General features: G+C 39.4%; 1 protein-coding gene across 14 annotated transcripts in view; it reads right to left on the reverse strand.

Moving 5' to 3' along the window:
• The window catches only part of LOC135491705 (protein kinase C delta type-like), a 65,259-nt gene that overhangs the window by 22,931 nt on the left and 18,281 nt on the right, over positions 1-24,047 (reverse strand). For 10 of the 14 annotated variants that reach the window (XM_064777731.1, XM_064777730.1, XM_064777729.1 and 7 more), the window contains exons 2-5: positions 19,369-19,533; positions 12,565-12,779; positions 5,710-5,770; positions 239-331 (exon numbers count right to left, since the gene is read on the reverse strand). In XM_064777731.1, coding sequence (XP_064633801.1) covers positions 239-331; positions 5,710-5,770; positions 12,565-12,779; positions 19,369-19,533 — 534 coding nt within the window. Of the gene's footprint in view, positions 1-238; positions 332-1,611; positions 1,666-2,425; positions 2,474-2,792; positions 2,847-5,709; positions 5,771-12,564; positions 12,780-19,368; positions 19,534-24,047 lie in introns of all 14 variants that reach the window. The other 4 variants (XM_064777733.1, XM_064777735.1, XM_064777732.1 and 1 more) reach the window with 4 other exon arrangements.

Here is a 24,047-nt window from a genome sequence, read left to right on the forward strand (position 1 = left end):
GAAATTCCAACTAACATCTGACAAAACAGAAAGATTTTTCAATGTTTCCATCAATGACGGAAGTTGTTGCTTCGCTATTTAACCGAATTGTTTTGAGTAAGATATAATAAGGTTAGATTTTTAACATGAGCTGACCGAGAGAAAAATTATGTTGTTAGTGGTGTAAAGGATTTAGGGATTCAAGGATTAGGGTTATTGATGATGCAAAGGCAGGAATGACTCCCTGGGGTTCACTCACCCAAACCTGCCCCAGGGCGTGGAGAGCGGGCTCTTTCCTGACTAAAGGGGTCAGGCCCACCAACTGACAAGTGGTGCATGGACTTATCAAGCTCTGCAATAAAGAAGGTATCAAACTACAAAGCATGGGAAAAGCGATGAAGTGTGTTATGATGGAAACACTCTAGTTTCACCAATCTAAGACTTTATCAACTACGCAGTCGAAAAGGCCTAGCCGAAACATGAGGTCATGCTCATCAGAAAAATTGGTGTCACCATCCCATTGTCTATACAAATTGAATGGCATCCAACTATATGTGCTCGTTTTGGGCCCTAACTTGAATATTCTGGAATGGTCTTAGATCAGCGAATGTAGAGTATGTCGCTAAATGTTGCTGAAAATCTGAAAATATTTATTAATTTATCTAATTAGACTGGTTAGAGTATAGACAGGAGGTGGAATGGAAATTTTAGGACACTGGGATGTGCTTAAAAGGACTGAAGGGTCAGGGTCCAGGAGCAGGGACACTCGATCTGGCTTGGTAGAAAGAGGGTTAACACTGATAGGGTGAATCAAAATAGATGCCTCCCTAACAGCACATATACTTGCAGGTTGAATCAATAAATTCTTCCTAATGATCCTTTCAGTTCCCGCCAAAGACCAATTTAGATGAAAGCTTTACTAGGGAACGTTCATCACCCTCAGCGGGAAGAAATTACAATCATACATCAACCCACATCAAGACTTGATAAATGATGTCTCTCGAAAGTACTTTACTAATGATGTACCCTGAATGTCAGTGAGATCTTAAATGATGAGGTGGTGAATCAAAACTGATCACTTGAATAGATTAATTAACCCAACAGAATCCAAGATATTTTCCATGGCAACTGCTTTCACTTTGCTAATTGGCGGGTAGCCTTTCTCGAAATCTAATACTGGCATGGAGTTGAGAACAAGTGTCAACTGGGACATTAAAATCTCTTTTTGAACAATATCGATCATGTGATTGTCGGATGGTAAAACTCAACGCCTCATATGCCATCAAGTTGCCAGCAGAGAGAGACGTCGAAAACTACTTGATTGATGTATTGAAATGAAGGAGGAAACCAGAGGCCCCGGAGGGAACCTAAGCTGTCAGAGAGAGTCACCGCTCTCAATCACACAGAGAGTGGGAGATTTGTAAGGGAAGGTAGGAGAAAACCAGAGACCCTGAAGGCAAACTTCATGTACATGTACACTCTCAGAGAGACTCACATCCTACATCACATATAAAGGATGGTTTGGGGAGGAACTGAACCATGGACCTCAGGGGTGACCTATCACACTGGGTTGCTTTTTAGCACGGGTGATCGGCAAATTGCAAGGGTGGTGTAGTAGTCTACTATCTTTACCTAATTTATCATGCTGCTGTTGACCTTTGGCTTGTTTGCCATTATTTGAAGACTCTGCAATTTAAGTCAGAGGGGGATGACAGATGGTATATGTTATAACTGATATAACCCTCAAAGACTCCAGTAGCCGCCTATGAGGGGAGGCTCAAGTACAGTTAGCATGTCAGTCCTTGATCGCCACCATGACAACTTGTAGCTGGTTCATTGTGCATCGTGATGTCTGCATTAGTAGGTACCAGTAGGCTACGACCTGAACGAGTCTCATATATCACTGGTTGTCCTACTAGAAGTGGAACTGGAATCCCAGATCACCCTATCTTGCCCTGTTTGCTTCAATGCCAGGTTAGCTGGAGGGGTGACCTAGGGTGGTCTGACATCAATGGGGTATATATCCTACCACCTTTTGTATCTGGCTCTCTTGACAAACGTTTGGTATCCAGATGACATTTTGACAAAATTCAACAAAATAATTCAAATTGGGTAAAATACAGATGATCATTTTGATATTTCTAGGGTCTAAAGGGTTTAGGTAAATCACTGGAGTTTTATAAAAGACATCTTGGATTGGGGTTTTGAAATCTATGACAGCGTTAAGAATATTGCACAATCTACAATTATTGAACAGTTAGTTAATGTGACTCAGAAGTCAGACCTGTGAGATAGATAGGTCCATTCATCCTCTAGACACCACTTGATGCGGACACCACTTTCCAGAACTCGACCTGTTCGGAATTCCCATCGGCAAAGTCAAGGAAAATTTGGTCATAGCCGCATTACAATTGGCATCTGGAGTACAATTATTGCTTCACACTACCTTCAACAAAGACAGTTCTTCTGTGCTGACCTGATGCACTTGTTTTCTCTAGAAGAATAGTTGAAACAAGTTAAGCTTGTCAAAATTTGAATTTTCCAAGTATTTCCATATGAGAATTGTTAGCCTGTCCACTTATATAAGTAATGTAAAGCTGCTGCATCAGTTATGTTCAAAATTAGCATCTGTTATCATATTCTATAGGTATTACCAGATCATGGACTTGTCTTGCATTGTTCTGGGGGAGGGTTGGGTAAGGATTCGGGAGTGGACATCAGCAAACAGACCAACATCTTGGTAATACCCATGCCCCATGCAGTGACGCTGTGTATCCTACTAGTGTCAAATTTACTAGCCAGCTTCAACCGACCTTTAGGAAGTGTACAGACAGCTGCACTTGGTTTTCTTATACGGTCAACTAATTCTGTGGAAAAAGATAACATTAGGATGAGGTTGAAGTGTACAGGTCTGGGACGAGGGCTAACATTTCAAGACAGAGAATTTCAAACAGTCTCAAAAGTTCAAAATTTCATTTGTTTTCAAATTCGAGCATTAACACATTTTATAGTCAACTATAAATCCTGTAGAATGGGGTTAGCTGTATTGGTCATGACGTCTTCATCAATGTTTTGGCAACGGCAGTACCTTGGGATAAAGGGAGAGGTTGGAATGAACCTGCTGGCAAAATGGAGTAAGCTAAAGAAAATAGAGTCTGCTGCCAAGGAACGATAAAAATATGACATTTTCTATATTTCAGATCTTGAGTGGAAGGAATATTTACTTTTTTCATTAGGTCAAAATAGACCTTGTTCATTTTCACAAAATCCCCTATCTTCTGTCCTTAGTCCCCCCTTTAACCTTTTTTCCTTGGCAGCAGAAATGTCAAGGTGATAAAATACAGGGATGTTTCCATGGGTAAAAGAGACGTTACCCCTCGGTTGGGTATAAAACCCAACCCTTACCTGCCACACGGCGTCTATTTCTGTTGGCTGCAACTATAGATGATTAAGCCACATGGTTTATATTTGTTGGTTTACAGGACAAACCTCCTGAATTTGATGATATAGGGGAGTCCGAAAAACGTAATTTTTATTTGAGAAATAAGTGAAATGTGGTGTCATTTTCAACCAACCAACCAATTTCATTTTTACTACAACCCATAAAATCCAGGGCTTAGTTGTTCAGAGCAAGTCCTGTCACTAACGCTGGCATCAACTTGACTTTATCTCCTTCAGTAAGTCCATAAGACTTAACGTAAAGTTAAGTTAATACCAGTGTTAGTGCACACCTGTGACAAAACGAAACTTGGTGAACCGGGCACCGATCAGGTCTCCCGTAAACCAGGAAACAAAATGACAGTTGCCTTTGGGGACTGATTAGCGGCAACATGCATTATCCCTGAGGGATGTGGCTTCCGGAAGCAAGCCGGTGACGACAATAGGCGTATTGATGGCTGATCTTAAACAGACATCAGAGTAGGTGTTTGGTTGGAAATGTCACATTGATTAGAGACAGTGTTAGCGTTTGGTGATGGCAAATTATCAAGGTTGCCAGATAGACATAAGGGATGGTACAACGTGTCCTTAGCATAGAAAGAGTTAAGGGCAACAGAAATCAACGACATTCTGAGAAAAGCATAATTTGATCGGTTGTTATCATATATGATAATTTCAGTCCCTTATCTCTTTTAAAAATTGTATTTAAACAGCTTTTTAAGCATATGAAGTTGTCATCAGATAAGAAATTTTATCATAAAAACTGACAATATCTTTACTTCTGATAAAACTTTTATTAAATCTGGCAGTCAATCAAAATTGCACTAAGAAAATTTTCTCACTCAAATTAATCACTTCCTTGACAAGCGTTTGAAAAACCAGTCAGAATTCTTTTTTTTCTGAAAGTATATTTTTTTGGGACCTGGGTAATCTAAAAATTGTTCAAAATCTTAATTCAATTTATGAATCAATGGTAACTTCCCAAGGAATCTAAAATCAAGATATCTTGATGGGATATTGGCAGCCAATGTTTTATTTTTTATTGATCTTTGCCTCACTTCACAAATTTAAACTTTTTGACAAAATGAGACAGATTTCTAATCCAATTTCTGTGATTACACTTCGTCATATTCCCGGAGCTCATGACATGAACATTTTTGTTGGCATTCATTTAAACGAAATTCTAGTAAAGGCATTGTGTCTGAATTTTAGCTGAAATATCATTCTTAATTAATCATTTTCAGAACACTGCCACTTAGATTGGAGGGATTATACTTGATGGAGTTCGTGTGGAGCTGACAAAGCCCTCCTACGGAATGAACTCCACTGGATCAACGGGGAGAGCGCCCTGCAGAGCTGTCTGACACACCTGGTGAAGAACTCAGTGTAAAATCCCTCACGAGGCTAGGCCGCAAGGATCATCTTTTGACCTTTACTGGATTTTAAACCCATCAGTTGCATACGATGCCGGAAAGAAGGCTACTTTCTTGTTGGCAAAGTTAACGGGCTGGCGTTGAAGACTGAGCCCACATGACATGTTTTCACGACAGAGGTCATGCTAATATTCTTTTCATGACAGTAAGATGATTACCACTTCAGGATTTTAGCCATTGTTTACCTAATATTATAAAGCATGTTGACCTGCTGAAGTTAAGCATGCTCAGCACATGCCTTATTTATAAGGTTTGATTCCTCTTCGAAAAAACAAAAATTTCGATGTGAAATTTCCATCACCTCTACCAGCAAGGTCTACTGGTTCAGACAAACAGTGAATTCACTTCACCTCCAAATGAATTCAACGAATCCTCCCCAAGGTCGTAATGCACTAGACAGCTCTTATCAACTTCAGCCCAGAGCCAATATTGAAGAATAATTTAGACGTCCCCTGTAACAATATTGAATGCTTTTCCTCGACGTATGGCATCTGAGCTTCATGATAAGCCGGAACACGGTTTGAAATTATTCCATTAAACTCTCAAGTGTCATCTTCTGACAGAAATTATCTTGACCCAATTTATCTGAAAGAAATCTGTTCCTTGATTTTTTTTCCATAATTATTTTTAGGCATCGGAGAGTGTCTTTAGTAGAGAGGTTCTATTGTACAGTATACAGCTGGGACAAAAAACATGCTTACAACAAAACTGTTATATCAACAAACAGAAATGTGCACATTTAAATCAAACCGGAAACATGCACACAGCAAAAACTACTGATCTTCTTTCCTTATTGAGGGGTCAAGTTTGTTTGAAACATAACCACTGCTCATAAGGGGTTAACATGATGTAATCTTACCTTCTTGTTCAGAGAAGTACCTGACATGGATCTGCAATCTCCCTGAGGGCTTCATGTCCAACTGAAAGATAAAAAGACAAAATTGCAATTTTTCTCTGAGCAAAGTTTAAGTCGCCAGACCAATAATGTTCAAATTATGAAGCAACACACACACCACCAGAGAGCGCCCCCCCCCCCCCCCGTCATTGAAGCACACCAAATTCTTGTCTCATACCTAGCTGAAACATAAACTAATTTGCTATTTATCACCATTGCCTCCACAAGGCTCCTTCTTATCTTCACACATGATCACCATCTCACGAAGATCTCAATGATTAATTTGACAAGAGGACTTCACTAGGGCTAAAATATTCATGTACCCATGGCAAACGAAAGGATCCTGTTTTCAACCAGAATATTTGGACAGGTACCACAGCCTCAGAACATGTAGAATGGAGATTATGATGCTAATCTAGTGACAGTGATTTCCTGAGAGAAGCAAGCAAAGATGGAGTGGAGATTGTAACACTATAATCTCCATCAAAAGATTTCCAGCAGATTTCTATTGCTTGATAGCTTCATGTCCAACCCCTCCAGGAAAAGCACATAGAAATGGATGACGAAATGGGGGGTTGGATGGTGGTGGAAGTTTAGAAGCAACACTATCTATGCGGAGCTCTCGTGTCAACTTTACGATGAGTCAAAACTGATGAAGAACATGTACCGATATGTGATAAATAAGTTGCCATGAAGATGAAGTGGTTGTAGGAAATGTAGTAGTTAGCACTAAATCTACATCATAATCAGCAATTCTACTGGATGAAACTGATCTCTTGGGGATAATAACATCCTTCGTATCGTGGGTTCGAGGCAGGAAAAGACTATAAACAGCCTCAGTTGCAATTTTGATACCCAACTTGGGAATATTCATGGGATTGCTCCATGCAAATATAGTTTCCTGACGCCCCATATCTCCTGCATTCAGTGCAAACAGGGGGTTGACAACAATATTCTGCTATGTTCAAAGTTAAGCAGTTCTTCTTCAGCAGTTCTGTTGATAGTGTTTGCTGTGTGCCACTCTGGCCCAGTTTGTTTTGTTACCGAAGGAGAAGATAGTGGCAAAATCTAGTCAAGGCGACTTGTGTCTGATGACGTGGAACACCGATATGTCAGGTAATCAGAAGTCTATCGGTCTCAAAAACCTGATCTTTTTAACTGAAAGTAGCTGGCCAACAGAAACGGGTAGTCCCATCTTATCCTGCCATGAAAAAAAATTGATACTAACAAACAAAGGGCTACTCCAAACTGAGAAAATAACACAGATTCCAACTCGAATCAGAACTGCATATTCTTGCCAATTGAAAAGTACGTTTTCCTTAGCTATATGCCAGCCATCATACAAGAGTTGAACTATGATAATTACATGTTTGGGCAATTAATTCATGTTTGCAAACTGCTTGTGTTTATCCGCATCAGAAAATTTTATTTCTGATTGAATTCTAAATGGGAGTTTTGATGGTAAACAGCAAAATTTGCTCTGTATTCAGAATCCCGTGAATAGGAATAAAATTTACGATGATTTGTTTGCATATCACGTAATGTTAGTTAATCAGGTGGCTTTAAATCATCCCATCCAATTGAGGAAAAGAAATCAACAAGACGAAGATGGGGTATAGGGTTTACCAATGCCAGAAAGGAATTCTAAACCAATCTTGATATCACGAAAAAAAGACCATTCCCCTCTAATCTACAAAGAAAGCCAGGTTGCTTAGTCAACACCTCATGGGACAAGCCTCATTCGGGTGATAATCAGTTTGAACAAACTAATGCAAAGGAAGTTTTCTTATGTCATTCGGGATCAGATTCAAATTGAACCAAATTTTTAGGAAGGATCCCCAGAGTAAGATGAAATGTCATCTAAAAACGACACCTAACACGCGAGTGCAGCGCTCCGAGAAATTACATCTCTTTTTTTAGGGGAATGTGAAAAAGAAATGAAAGTTTTCAGACAGTTGCCACTGGAGATGGCCTTTTCTGGTTTTTCCTTGTACATCCTCACATCTATTGACACAGTAAACATGGTAAAAGGGTTTTAGAAGCAACAATTGCTTCTGTATTCTTCTTCAAATAGCGTGCCTGGACATGATATGTGCGAGGCTATTCTTTTCGATGTCTGTTCAAAGATCTTTAGGTTTATACACCAGTGGTTCGTTTATATCGAGTGTCATCATCTATTGCCAGGCGACATCCGCAGTCAATGTGAGTGTGTCTTAATCAGACGTATCCAGGAGCTATACATCCCGAAAAATATCTGGACATGTCCATGACATTAGTGTGGTGATCAGCCTTATGAAAAAAAACCATTCGGCGGGTAACGTGACTGGCTGATGGTCATTATCACAAAAAGGTTTTTTATTGATTCAGGTTGTATTAATTACATTGGCTCTGTCATCATGCAGGCAAGGGAAACGCTATGTAACAAATATTACCCAATATTCCAGCCAGGGATGAAAAATAACCAATTCCATAATCAAATAACACCAATCATTACCGAAAAAACACATCAGAATTGAAAAGGGATTACCGACACATAAAATCTTTTGAAAAGATGACACGAGACATGATAAAGAATTAAAGAAAGACAACTTTAAGGACTTTTTAATCCATTTTTAAAAAGAGTTTAAAATTGAAGAACTGACATGCAAGATGAGCTCTGTGGGGCTTTCTTAAATAACACCACGAGCACCAGAGGTTTATTAAGCGAAATTTTGTTGTGGAGGGGAGTATTTCACCGAAAGAACTTCATTCTATACCCCCAACAATATAGCTGCCCAAGGTCTTAAACTATACATGCCAATTTTCATCATGATTGCATGTCTAGTAAGTGCACTACAACCATGTTTATCTCTGATTATCAGTCTGCGACATGTGAACAATTGTACACAAAAAACTTTGCCTCCTCAAGGACGATTCCCTTATGGCAGTATACATTAGTAAGTAATTACTTTTATTGATGAGCTTTCCCACGCGACAAAAAGCTTTGACATCAACTTGCCAGCGGCAGGGAACAAAACCAAGAGACACTATTAACAACTCAAAATGATTGCCATCAACTAATGTAAATAAAATCTGTCGGTTTCTGATGAGGAAAGGAGGATAGGGTGAAACTTATCAAGAAGGATAATAGAGTATACCTGTTTTTTTATATATTCAACTGAGGAGAGAGAAAACACTGCCAGTAAGCTTAAGGGTGCTGTATTTACTTTTGTTCAAAGCCCAAAGAAAGGACCTCTCAAATGTCAATCCCCAAACTCGCCACACCAACAAACGTCTAACATGTCTAATTCCCAGAGAAACTTGTATGGTAAGCGTCCAGCAAGAGGTAGCGGAAGAAATTTCCAATAGGTCAATTGCTAAACTGACCTTTGGCAATTTCTTCAAATATCTGATTTCACCAACAGTTCGGACAACATCGATTCTCGATGTACTTTTGCCGAGTAAGAAAGGACAATTTATAGGTGACAGGTTGCCTCTGGGGTCTCAGGCAGCATCTTGATTAGGAAGCAACATCGACAATCAACAATGATCAAGTATCTCCTGATGAGTTTTGTCGTGTACAGGCAAACAACATTGGTTTTTGAGCTTTGCTTCAGAAGCTGATTCAGAAACCAAGCTGACTCAGAAACCAAACTGATGAGCCTATCTCAAAGTGCATCAAGCAGATCTGTATATTCTTTGACTCAAATGTTACCAAGCATTCTTGCTCTTTGTTTGACTTTATCCTCCTCTTTTTACAAATACCAACACAGAGACAACAAAGGTTCCAAATGTTTCTGCTGACGATTTTTCGTTTTGATATTTGTCAAACATTCCTTGTTGATGTGTAGATTGCAAAAGGATCAGTAGCGCAGAAGATGAAGTTCAGGCTCAGGTTCCGAGACCTGCAGAAAGTCACGGGCTGAAAGCCCTACAGATTTCAAACCAAAACCGCTCTTTCCAGAATCATGAAAAAGCCATCTCTATCGTGTCCATACCACAGCCATCAGAAACAAAATTAATCAAGTACAAAGGTAGCGGGAAGTAACTCAGTGCCGGAGTGATCAGTAAGACTATTAGGTACCCAATTACAGTTGCTCGTGGCGGATATCTGTCCCCTGGGGACCTATCCGTCAAGACTTTGGACACCAGACTACTGGAGATGAGGTATAGGCATCGATAGGAAATCGCGATTGGTCTCAAAGGTGGTATTTAAAATGTCATTTTTATTCAGGGTTCTTTCTCTAACTTGGAAGAAGAAGTTTCTGATCACTGTAACTTAGTATCTCCTTGGTCAATTCACAAACTTTGTAGACGATGATTTGTATGGAACCAGGAGCCAAAGTAAGAATGCACTGTCTGGAACTGGAAGCCAGACAAAGAATCCATTGTCGGCAACTGGAGCCCCACAAGCAACTTAATCAAATGTCACAGGCAATTTGACACGTGAAATAATCTTGATGACTTGCTCATGGCTACAGACAACTACAAAATGTTCTTCGTCATCAGAAATTTCTAAAGAAACTGCGACTGGGATATACTGAATGTACTCTGCCGATAAACCTCAAACAAAAGCACTGATAGGGAGACCATCTGAATGGCTTTATCACATGTCGCAGGCAATTAGACACGTGATGCGACTGTTGTTAGAGATGAATATGATGGTTTAGCAAGGCAGAGGATTACATATCTCATGTGTTGATATATCACATGGTGAGGTTTGCGAGACACAAGATATGACAAAATCGAAGTGACAGTGATTACTTTATCATTGAAAATTCATCAGGAAACTTCATTGAGACACATTACACACCTTGATATGAAAGAAGAGACCAACTCAACAATGTTCACCATGTCATTCTGTATCAATTACTAAATAACTGATGAATAGCTTCAGCAGTAAATGCCAAAGCTCAAGCCTACTTTGCACCCAAACGCCATTTCGATTTCTGCACACGGTTCCAAAATAACAAATTATTTCAAGGACAAAGTATATACTTATAGCATCAATGCTGGTGAAAAGAGTAATCATGACACCTTTAAGCATCATCTCTTGTTACAATGTATCACAAGGGATTGGCATGATTCCAAGATTAGTGCTCTATAGTAGATACAGCCTTATCAAATGGTACCATTGCTTACAATCACTTTGCCAATATGTCTCCATCACTTCAAAATACGAAGCAGAATAGACCAAGGCCACATATCAATATGTGACATTGTATAAAATAAGTAATCATATCACCTTTGCTAACATAAATACTCCTTTAAGTCATATCTCTGAGCGGCAATGAACAAGAAAAGATTGGCATTATTCCGAGATTACGAAACATCAGAGGCAGCCATATCAAATGATAAAGGGACATGACGAATAGAATACTGGTGAAGTAGAAAGATTGGGTGCGGAGAAAGCTGCATGGTTCGCCAGGCTAGAAAGGAAACATTTTCACGTTACCACAATTTCGGCCTTATACTTCTTCACATTACCATTGCGACAAGTGAATTCTTCACAGTCCCACAATTTCTCCACAACCCTTGAAGCAGTTGGTTTATTCAACATACTGAGCTTGTTCCTAATAATCAAATTTGATCAAGGACACCAAGCAGGAAATAGCTTTCCTCAAAGGAATAGATATTGATTATTTTCTAGGAAATCTTCCAATTTAGCTGCATGCAAGATTATCGCGATATGAAAGGAATAGCTATTTAGTCACGAATGCAATCTATGGTAACCTCTGGACTATTGGCCAAAGCTATGGTCTGTATAATGGCCACAGATTGTACAAAAATGTTCACCAATCAAATCAAAAAGAACATTTAGTCAAAAGGATTAAGGATATCTTAATATCATAATGGTTTTCGCCATCAACGCTAGACCATACTTCAGCATCAGAGTGAAGTTAGCATCAAACACAGAAAAAACTTACTTATAAGAGCTTCACTTCTAAATGCCTAAAGCTTTCACCACCAACTCAATAACAGACCTTCCATTCAAGGAGTTAGTCTAAAACTTGTTCTTTTGTTTGAGAATTTCATGATATTCCCAAAGCCAGAACCTAGTTGTCTTCATCATTGATTTGCCGTATTTCAAAGTGAACTGTACATCAAACGCTGAAAAAAGCTCCCAGATTGAAGCAGCTCGAAAATAGCTTAAAGGCTCTTTATCCCCCCATGAATCATACCACAAAAGTGGGCCGTAAAATGTATCAAGCTACTGCCAGTTCAATCGACAATAGGGCTCGCAGAGCACAACAACCTCTTTTTTGTGACGGAACGACATAAGAAATCATCCTTAACATTGCTATGTCGCAAGAAAATAGACAATGTGGCGATTAATTTTGATTTCAATCTGTCCCAAATCTGTCTTTTGGGGACAAAGTCACAACCAGAATGCTGGGATTAGTCAACTTTAATAGAAACAGCGGGTTTTCTATTGTGTACTGAAATAGCCTACCATGACGTTCAAAGACTCCAGAGAAGTGAAATGGAAAAGAATCATTTGTAAAGCTATAAAGAAAGCGACTCCACAGGCTCACAGATTTCACTTGACAGGAAATGAAAATGGAGGAGACACTAATGGAAAATGCTCATGAGAAGTCACGGATCCAGTATGATGATTCAAACAGCAGAGAATGGGTCATTTTTTAACCAAAGCACAAGACTCAATGCATGTCTGTATGATGCTGAGTTTGCTGTGTCTGGAAAGGGGGTATCAATCTACATAAATATGACAAAGGATCAGAGGACAACCCTTTATGAACATTTGCCAAATTACTGCACCATCTTCCCAGGCGGGTTCAACATGCCAATCACACAACCAAAATAAATTCAGAAACTTACCCAAAGATTCGCTGTACCACCATTCTTGCATTTTTCGGCCATCGTCTTGACCTCAATCGTAATCTGAGCCTCAACCTCATAATCCGTGGTGTATTTTTCCGTCCGTTGGAAAACCTCCAAAGTGAGGACACGGCCCTCATAGCAATGGGCATCAAAACTTTTGTTCCAATCAGGGAATAAAGTCTGTTTGCGTTGAACTAAAACTGTCTTGGAATCTGCAAAGAGAAAGGTGCAAAGTTGGTGAGAAAGTGATTCATATAAAACTTGTTGGTAATCGTTCAAATTTGGGAGTCACTGGGCCTATTTGGCACCACTCTGGAAAGAGCAGCGAGATGCATTTAACCGCTGAAAAAGGCATGAAGAGGAAGTTGGTCATGCTGTAACAAAGGATTAGGGAATGCCCAGCATCTCCTCCACAATTGGACCAACTAGAGCCTAGGCTCTCCATTGGTCTTACTCTACCCCTTCAGATCATTTTCACTATAGTGCCACCTTGATTTGCCGGCTTTGAAAAACTTGGTTGCACACCTCAGCTGAGTGGAAGATTTTGACTGTTTATGAAGCAAGTGAGGTACTGCGAATTCTTGTATGGTGTACTGAACAGGGAGGTACTGCACATGGAGATACTCTCAGCAGTTAAAAAGTTAAATGAGACAGACCTGGCTGGACCTGGCAATAAGATTCGGGTCTTCCTTGATATTTTTTCTCTCCCCATTCAACAGAATGTACACAAGAACCCAGCTCATGTGATATCATAAATCACAAAAAGATCAGCTTGATCTAATGCCAACTAATTTTGAGGCAACATTTTTACAGCAACCCAATAAGCAGATTTTTCTTATCTCGACATAATAGATGCATCTTGGGAAAGAGGAAAGATGAAATCTTTGATCTGTCGCAGCTATGTCATCCAACGATCTTCAAATTGCCGGGTCATCAATCATTTCCTTATGTTCGATGCAAATCTTTTTAATCTGAAGTTAATTCTATGATTTAGCGTCTGCAGCCTACGATTTAACGCAATTTTTTAAAGGTAGAAATGGAAACGAGCATTACTATTCTGAAAGGCGGATTTATGTTGAGTTTGATATTCAGAATTTGGAAAATACCACATTATAATCATCAATGGTTACAGGAGTATGTTAAAATAAAAGCCAGTGTTAACTTAGTGTACTTGGTTACAGTCATATCCGAACTGATTAACTTGTGTAACAATGTGTGCGCAAGAAGAAATATCAGAATGATTGAAGATCCATATTCCATACAACTAGTAATAACATGAATGAGTAGCTCGATACATCATAAGGTTATAGCCAAGCTAATATTTGAGTTAGATAGAGCGCTCTGCCAAGTTGGACATATTCTTAGGTGGGAATTGATGTTTTTCCCAAAGACTCGTTCACACCGGGAACCTTGCCTTCTTACGGTAGTACTGTGCACAAAAAATGTCGCTGAACTGCCTGCCCAGTTGTTCGAAAGCATGTTAGATCATAACGTTATGACATGTCATTTCATGTACATCAGTCAACATAATATGATATGTCAAAAGTATGTTATATGCAAACAAGATTTCTAACAACCAGGTCCTGGCTGTCGAGTCTACTATCAAGAATCAGCGCCACCAACAAAATCATATTTCTCAAGAAGAAGTCCGCCTCTGGTGATTTGATGTTGCTGAACTTGCTGAACGAATCTCCAGGGTGCCATGAATCTGATAAAGAATGATGATAAACGAGGAAGCTTAGAATGAAGCTCAATATCCAAGTTGAATAGGTGGCTCTGTATGAAAAATTTCACGTCCAGCTATCTTACAGAATCTATATATCATATTTGATCAAAAAGATTAGACCCAGGACATGGCACCAACAATGGCTGGCCAGTGGCTCGAACATTTCAAAAAAATTGCAATTTAACAGGAGATAGATGATTGCCATAAGAAGAAATAGCAAGTTGGACAAACTTCATTGTAAATGTTGAACACATTCGACTATATTTGTGTCGACTTAGGCACAAAAAACTCTACACTTCAAGTGGCAAGCAGCACTAAAGATTTGAATTATGAGAGTTACTGGAAATACACAAGCCATAGAAAAAGTTTCACTTGAGTTTGATAGTTGGTTGCTCTCAGAAAATTAGCAGCTCTGACAAACTGTTCTCACCACCAACGGCATTGTCCACAATGATTTGCAGACTTGGCCGTACAAAAAAGCTTCCTTCCAAGTGGTCAACAGCTCGAAGCTTTGTGTTCTTAGAGTGACAGGAAACAAATTGCATGTCCACATTGGGCTAGATGGCTATCTATTATGCATTGTTTAGACGAATCCATCTAATTCTATATTTATTATACGGTTTACGCATGTCTGAGAGATTCCACACACACTATATCAAAACTTCAACAGACTGGGCCGGGAGGGGATGCATTGGAGCTTGCAACACTACCAACAAGCAATTTATATCGCAGATACCTGCGATTATATTGTGCACCATACTGCGTGATAGTTGAGCCACCTATCATCGACGGTGTGAAACTTCATCTAGACCACTTGGCCTGCCTATAGTCTTGTTTGATTCCAATACCAGTTTATATCATCCTCACTATGCCAGGTGAATTCAACCCTGGCAACAAGTACTGGTGACATTTCAAGGTTTCTTAATGATTTTCTCTTGCTTGGAAATTGTGTCTGACAAGTGAACAAAGTCCCCAAAGACAGCATCACAAGGCGGCAATCCAACACCAGCAAACCAATTTATGGACATGAATTGCACCCAGAGCATTATTTTGATACATGTAGACAACCCTCAATTAATGACATTAGCCATCATCATTTGACTGGCACTCAAAAGACCATTAGGGAAAGCAAGTTAGCCACATTACTACTTGGTTGTGCTTAAGGACATTTAAGATATTGCAAATGGAATGATGATGTTTAGTTACTGCTGGTGTACGAACGCACAGGGCAATACTGATGAGTCCATTGATCATATACTTTTGTTATGCAGGGACGCAAAATCAGCGAAAAATGAAATGCCCACAGAAATTAGGCAGTTTACAATGTGTTCATAACCTGGAAAGCCCTCATCTGAAATTCATCAATACCAGCCTCACCTCATTCCCTTATTTCCAGCATCAAACTTGGATACTTTTTACCGAGAGAAGAATGATGTCTTTTGAAGTGCTCGCCACAGCAGTAAGATAGTGGTAGATGATGTCATTGAGATGCCATTTAGTCTCAACTTCCCTTCTTTGTTGCTTGTACCTTGGAGATCATCGTCATTTGGAAGCAAATCCTTCTACATTCGTCTTATTTGTGCCACTACAGTTATCCCACAATAAGTGCTACTTAACTTTTGCCGTCACTTGATAATCAACAACAACTCTAGAACACTTACTCTCAAATTGTTATCTCACATATTCATACACAGATCAGTAGTCTAACCAACACCGGCAGCACTATTTCAAAGGAATGAAGTTATATCGAGAATGAAAATGACAAAGCTACGATTTAGAATATTGTTGACAGACTCCGATTTCAGTCCACGCCTTGTAACATGGACGTCATGACTACTCTTTGAAGAACGTCATGTTCAGTTCGCAGCCTGTGATTATGAAGTTACATTGAATTTTTTTCTTCGGTATTGTATTGCCGCCCACTTTTCTGAACATCATGCTTTCATTGATTAGCTGCAGCCAACGAAAGTCAAGCCAACTTCAAGACACTGGCCATACTGAAAGAGTCCTCAAACTGGCTCGAGGCCATATTGAAAGAGTCCTCAAACTGGCTCTAGGCCATATTGAAAGAGTTCTCAAACTGGCTCTAGGCCATATTGAAAGAGTCCTCAAACTGCCTATACCACAGAAAATAATCAAATGGGCTCTTGCAAATAACTGAGGAATGACCGATATGAAGGACTATATCCATTACTCTATATTTTTGGATACACCCTGTATATTTGGGAATTTGAGATTGCATGGTACACCTTTGTTGCTCATAACAAGCAGTTCCTCATCATTATGAGGAAAAGGATTCGGTGCGCAAAGCAAGTGACCACTTTTGGGTCGTCATAGCAACACGCTATAACATGTATAACTGTCAAATCCGACATATCTAAATGGGCGATTCTGGGAACTTACTGCCATCTGAACCACAAAGAAAGGAGATAGAGTTATCATGACGCCTTTGGCTTCATACGGCAGTCTATCGAGTCAGCAAAGATGTCTTTCTTTCCTGCCAATGCCTTCTTGGCAGTGGTTTTGCCATCCGGAAACCCTCTTCTTTAAATCAGGTTGAAAGCATATGTTGCTTTGCTTTTTCATTTATGATGTGTCAAAAGCAGATTCTCTGTGGATTATGCCTATAATCAAGTATAGATTAAAGATATCTAATCTATATTTGCTATACTATATCAAGATTGAACTGTTTTAGAATAGAAATTGATACTTCCCTGCCAATATGGATCGTCTCACATGACACCTGCTCTGGTGCAGCTGTTATTTCCCCCAAACCTTGGCTGCTGCCTCAGTTTGACCGACATTTCAGCTCCACCCTCGTGGTGTTTGGTGAGACACCCAATACCCCCAGTTCCGTATCAATTCCTTAAACCAAGATGTCACATCATATTGAGTAAGATTATATAAAACACAGGATCACTATGCATGAACGATTCCTCTATAAATAAGAGATGTCCAATTTCACGGGCGCGAAATCAAATCTAAAGAACGAAAACTTTCCATCATACTTCCCATCCGACCAGAAAAAAGCTATCATCATTACTAATCACATTAGGCTGACCATTTTTGACTTGTCATGTAATAAAATAACTTTATCACCTTGCGGTTGTCATGGAAACCAAACACAATCTCCTAACAGTTTTGTCGAATTATCAAGTGCCAACTCGAGCGATGGATGATAACGGACATGACAGAGTTTTTAGCATAGTATAAAACAAAAGGTCAGAGTATACATGTATAACATGTTTGCAGGTAGATAGAGTAGTTCTGTATATCATCATCATCGTCATATATTCAAGGTTATGGAGCAAAAGTATGGAGCAACAATTTGACATATATAAAGAGATTGTATAGAGCCTATATCATCACAACCTTCAATAGTGAGAAAAGAAATGCGACACCACGAGCTCACAACCTTGTTCATCCACCTACGATAATGACTTTGATCGATGATGAGAGATTGAACGGTCCCAATCACATAATGGAGTTGATCAGTGGCCAGGCATGAACTCACTGATCTAGGTATGATGCTGGGTAGCCATTTGCCAATTAGTTCTGGACACAAAAGACGGATTGTCAGCTCCGCTGCATGTTTACCATCAAGACATGTTTTCTTAGCAAAAGATGAGAATAATGTTGTAAAGAAAGCGACTTTTCAAAGGGGCGTTTTTACTCCAGGGGATCTATGCCAATTCTAAGCTCACAAATAAAACATAACTAACAAGTGAATGTATTTCTGCCAGTGAATAAACTAATAAATCATCAACAGACCAATACTGCATTCGGATCAGAAATTCAATGATCTACAACTCTACAGTTTGACAAATCTCCTTGTGCACTGCCTCAATATATCGAATGAAAATTTCACCACTGTCATCAGTATTACATATTTGACGCCACCATTAGCACTGAATGGGTGTGGCCATGGAATAGTAAGCTATTTTTGACGCACAAACATACGTAATTGCAATACTGATGAGATCCGAAGACATCATCGACTTTTACAATGGAATCCAATCCACATTGTCATGATTATTGCACGGTGTTGGGTCAGGATATCTGATAATACAGTTATTTTGAAGTAAAGAAAGATTTACTCAATACCAGTGATAATGAAATGGTCCAGGGACCATGTGCTCACCTCGGGTAATGTTAGTGCATGTCATTTGCATTGGACATGGGGAGAACAGTTTTGGTCATTGATGTCAATTTTGCGATCTTAGAAGTAGTTGTGAGGTAGTGCAGCTTTCTTTCCTGTGGCAGTTTATATCAATATTCCGTCACAAAACTGAGCTAAAAATGGTTTCCAAGATGGCCGCTTGCCAAATTAAAAGAAAGAGAGGAGCTCTACTCGGTCCAGAAAAAAAACAAGTGAAAAAAATATTTTGAACTTAGAAATTTGTCCTGACTCTCATGGTTCACTCCCTTTAAATGTACATAATCTCTCACGTAACTGAACTGATGAAAGGTTTGCAATGATATATATAAAAATCGATTTTACATTCTAAATAAGCAAACACTACATGTAACAAGACAAAAACTCTGTATTTCAATTCATGCATCATTCATTGCAAACACCGATACAATTTTGTAACGAAGAATAAAGTGCACCACTGTGAGATAAATAATGCAAATTTACCGGCGGCGTGTCTAAACTGTTTGTTACAGTTTTTGGATGGCTGGTATTTTGAAGAAGAAATTTGACATATCGCATATACAATGGTATTGTAGTCGGTTTATATTACAGGAGCGTCTGTGGAAGCCGCAACAACCACTTCCATTCCACCCTATTCACCCATACATTTCTGTGTAATCACATATATGAAATACAGTTGTGTTCGGGCTAATCTGGGATGAAAATATCACAAAATACTTTGATCAAACAAGGAAAGATTGTTTCAAACTTACTGTCTAGACAGCATTATTTCCTGATACAGGAAATTTATAATTAACGCATTATATCAGCACAGAATTTTTATTGACACACAAACCCGTTTTTCTGCAATTTTGAAAATCGAGCTATCTCAAACTAGCTGCCCCTTTTAATACACAAAATCGCAATTTAACGCACTTACCGCTTCCACTATCCACAGCTTCTTTAACCTTGACCGCCACCTGTGGGTCAAATATTGAACCATCAGCGGCATCAGGTGATGGTGTGCCACCTCGTTCAAACTGGTTGAACTTCACCCGAATAAATCCTACTCCTGGCATGCTGGCGTCAGGCTGCGAAGACAAGCCTAAAAAGAAAAGATGGAGAAATTATTAGCAAAACTATAAACTATTTGATGATTGATTACTAGTTAAGATTGAACCATTTTGCAGTTGAGCTGTAAAGCTAAGAATGATCATGATATAAATCAAGACAAAACATGGAGAAAGATGAACTCCCATCAGCAGAATTCTTATTATAAATTGGCTTCTTTCTACTACCCAGCCACCACTCATGCAGCAATATCTGTCAATCAATGCCCACAGGCAGATTAGCATATGAGCAAATCCATTCCAAAGTTATGCCAACTGTTTCATTGCAAATATCAGAACATAATGTGAGACTAATTGGCTCAATTTCCTTTAACAAAATCATATTTCCTACAGTTCGTGTCGAAAAATCGAAATGAGAAATTTCAATGAAATACAGCAGAACCTCTCTATAGAACCAGCTTGGAACTTTCGAGAGAGCGAGAAAATTTCGTATTGAAGGATGTGCCAAAATTGCCTGTCTGGAATCTGGAACGGGCCTTTTTTATAAGGGGATGTCGGGTAAGGTAACCTCATTCCCCCTCAATGAGGCAACAAATGGACTAATTCATATACACCCAGATTTGCACTGCCAAATCCTAAGACTCTGTAAAGACTTCACGGCAATAGTCGAAATGACTCGGCCATAATCCAGTTAGGGATGCCACCCAGACTCCAAACAGCTAAACAGTGTATATTTACATAAATCCATACCCGCAAACACTGCGATAATACATCAATACAAACAACGGTTCAGTTGACATCGCTACACCGACAGAATTCCAATGCAATTTCAGAAGTCGCTAGTCAACTTCAAAAGATTTTGAGTTGATTTTCCTCGAAGACGATTCTGCTCGAGCTATTTTTGTTGATGCAATATTCTATTTCCACACTGGAAATGGATGAGGTATTGGCCAAGTTAGGATATCAATCAGAAACTCACATAACTTCCCAATTTTGCTAAGTGCATGGTGTGGACTCGAGGGGGGTTAGACTGGTTGAATTCATATCATGCTGATATGTGACCATCACCAAGGTCTACATTGTATCTGTGTCAATGATGTGACCAATGTTTGATTTTCATTATTTTGGCCACGCGATGGTTAGGTACTGAGGGTGCGTGACTAGAGGATGGATTTGCCATTATACAAAATCAATAGATGCGGTGGCATGTTTAAACTCGAATCTGGTAACTGCTTCTCTCCATAAATTTGATAAAAGCGTGGCTCTGCAGAGATATATAGTGAACATTACTTGAAGACTACTTCTTGTTAAAGGGAGACTATAAGCACGACCCATGCAGGTCAGGTTAAGTAAACAAACTTGCCAATAGTCGTATCTCGCAGTACATCATCTTCAATAACAAATAAATGTAACTTGAGACGAGCAAAGCTTCAACCTGATCATGTCAAAGTCTCACTTTACACTCATACAAGTCGAGAGGGGATTATATTGATAACGTGTAAAATCAAGCCATCTTTTAACTCTTACAGATCGAGGGAACATAATTCAGCGTACCGCTCAGTTGATGAGGAATATGTTGTTGGCCATCAACTTTCTACACCTTCCTAATTTTTTGTTGACTGGGTAAGGATGAAGAAGGGCTTGTGTCACTACTACAAATGCTTTCATTTTGATGATGCCTGTCATCTAGCTGTCACTTCAACCAGGGTATAGTGTCAGATAAATGCCAGCAAATGAATGTTTTCTGGATGCTGCTGCAACCTGCGATAGTAGTTGCTGTGATGTGCAACAAAACTACCTCCAGGAAGCAGGTAAAACTGGTTATCTCCTCCTTTAAGACAACATAATAAACACTAATCAAATTATGCATACATCATCTAACAAATTGCCAATACACCTCAATTTCCCTAATGTCTGAAAGAAGAAATCAATGCCATCATAAGTCACTGCAGAGTCAAAAGGATGTAACAAATTAAGTTAAGAATATGAAATATAGCCTAGAATCATATTTGTATATCAGAAAATCCAGTTCATTCTAAGATGATTCAAGCTATTTTTATCAGCAATCTTCTCTCATCTTCGAGTTTTCCCCATCTTGGAGAGGATTGCTCTCTGGAGGGTCACTTCCACCCAACGCAGAGCGAATGCGAGGAAGATGAAGCAAAAGATAATCATGTCACAGAAATGACTAGATTCATCAGCCGATACTTTACTGACAGAAATATAGGCAAATATTCCCCCAGAGTATTTCAAAGGAATCAACTCCTTGTATCTCACATGAACACTTGGCACACTGAGAAAATTAAGCAGCGGGAAATAACGTATCATTTATGATATGGATTTTTGGATCAGAAACCTGTGTGATTAAAATCATTTTGACGTAAAGGAATCCATATCAAAACACTGGAGTGCAAGAATGAGATGAAAACGACTTACTTCTGCATGTCCCTTTTATAGAAGGGAAAGAGGTTCAAGGGATCCCAAGATGTACATGTGATACTCTTTTGTCTTGATTTTTCAAACTAATTTCCAACATCTGACTTAAGAACGGCAGTCACCTAGGCTGCCACTCGTTGACAGGCAGCTTCTAGGAATATTCCGGGACTCACTGCAGAGTGTTTCCTTTGCAGGAAACACCTGAAGGGCTTGCAGAAATGTAGAGTTAATGCGGCACATTATTAGCCCCATGGAGGGTAACCTGCCCAATGTCGGCCTGACGGGATGCAACGTCTTCCACGGCTTTGTGGATCAGTGTTTTGTTGCACCACTCTTCATATATGTCAGACACAACGCGGCCAACCACTGAGCCTTAAAAAAAGCGCAAAGTGCAATTGCCAGAGAAACCCACACCAGACGCCTTCTAAGTGCTGGCTGGAAGGATGGATACCTTGCACCGGAAAGAGTGGTTAACCACTAAGCCCTCGTCCTTCCTGCCTGAGAGAGCATTTTGGCGCTTCCAATGTTTTGCTTCCTGCTATGTGCAGGAGACAGGGTGAGTCAAGTTGTGATTAGTATGCCAATTCAGGGAGATCAGGTCAATGTTTTAGATGATAAAGTACCATTTACTGGTCGTCACATTTTGAGAGCACATTGTAGAATTTCTGCAGGTCAGTTCCTTCAGATCGAAACTCATGCACATTACACAAACATGCATTTCAATTTATCATTGGACAAGCCCTCGACACTGATGTTGAATCCATCAATTATTAAGTTCATATTAGGAAACTCTTGACATAGTTTTATATGATGAATGAGCGTGCGTCTACCAAGTCCATATTCTGATAGTCTATCAAGTTTTGTTCGGCATGTCAGCAGGATACCGGCCAAAGTGGAATTCACATGCTCAGTGTGCACTTTCAAAGCCATAGCATAACACCTTCTTAAATGCAATGAAGTTAGTGAAAACCATGCCTTCACTAAATAGAATCGTACACATTGATGAATATCAACAGCGATTCTGAATTGAACTTTCTTCGAAGTTTAAACTTTGTTCAAAACCGATAATGAAAACCAACCAAAGAGTCAGTTAACTATTGACAAAAATAAGCTGCGCAAAATCAAACTGATTACAAAAGTAGAGGACTTTAATCTGAAATCAAATCACAAACCCACCCCAAGAAAATCAATCGCAACGTGAGAAAAGATGCAAATTGACTCTACCTACGCACACGGACTGTTGGATGGCTATGACATTTCCAATTTGACCTGGAAATAAACTTAGCCCAAGACCAAGAGAGAGCATATTGAGTAATGGTGTCTTTGAGAGAGGGATATTGGGGAGCAAATATGATTACAGCCAGCAAATCTGCGAAAAGGCTGGCAAATACCAAGTTTAATGGATATTTGCATAGAATTGCATAGGATTGCATTATATAGTGCTTGGGGATAGGGTGATGCATGAATGACGAAAGAGCTAACAGGTTCAGACTTATGCATATATGATATCGATATTGGCACAACACAACTGGTTGTCTCTAAATAACAAACCATAACACTGAAAACCAACTATCATGTTAACACCCTTTTCCAATAAACATTAGAACACCTCAATGATTCAACTAAGGGCAAACTGAGGTCAGCTATTTCATTGCTAACATCTGAGGAATGCAACCAGGTTCAATATTACACATTTTACATGTCCAGCGCAATTTCTTGTTTTGTCAACAAGCTGGGTTCAACTTGAGTTAAACTGAACTACAACCTAATGACTTGGATAAAGGGCAATGGTTCATGGGAAAACAATTCCTATCACTCTTCATACTATATGAAAAATGGTCCATGGGAAAATAATTCCTATCTTTCCTGCTGCTGTATCTGCAATAAAAATCAAACCTTGAAATAACCATGGAGTGAGATTCATGCAAACCAACTGGTTTGACCAACAGACAAGCAATCTTTTTGTTACTCATCGCAGCAAAATCATCACATGTCGCAGTGATAAAAATCATTGTCAATCTTCTTCCCAGTCATCCCTCCTAGCCTGCACTGCACCAACAGAGGCGGCCATCTTGGACTCGGAGAAAGAGGGTCACTCGCTGGGCCCTTTTTT

Source organism: Lineus longissimus, chromosome 7, assembly GCF_910592395.1.
Source record: "Lineus longissimus chromosome 7, tnLinLong1.2, whole genome shotgun sequence".
Classification (NCBI taxonomy): Eukaryota; Metazoa; Nemertea; class Pilidiophora; order Heteronemertea; family Lineidae; genus Lineus; species Lineus longissimus.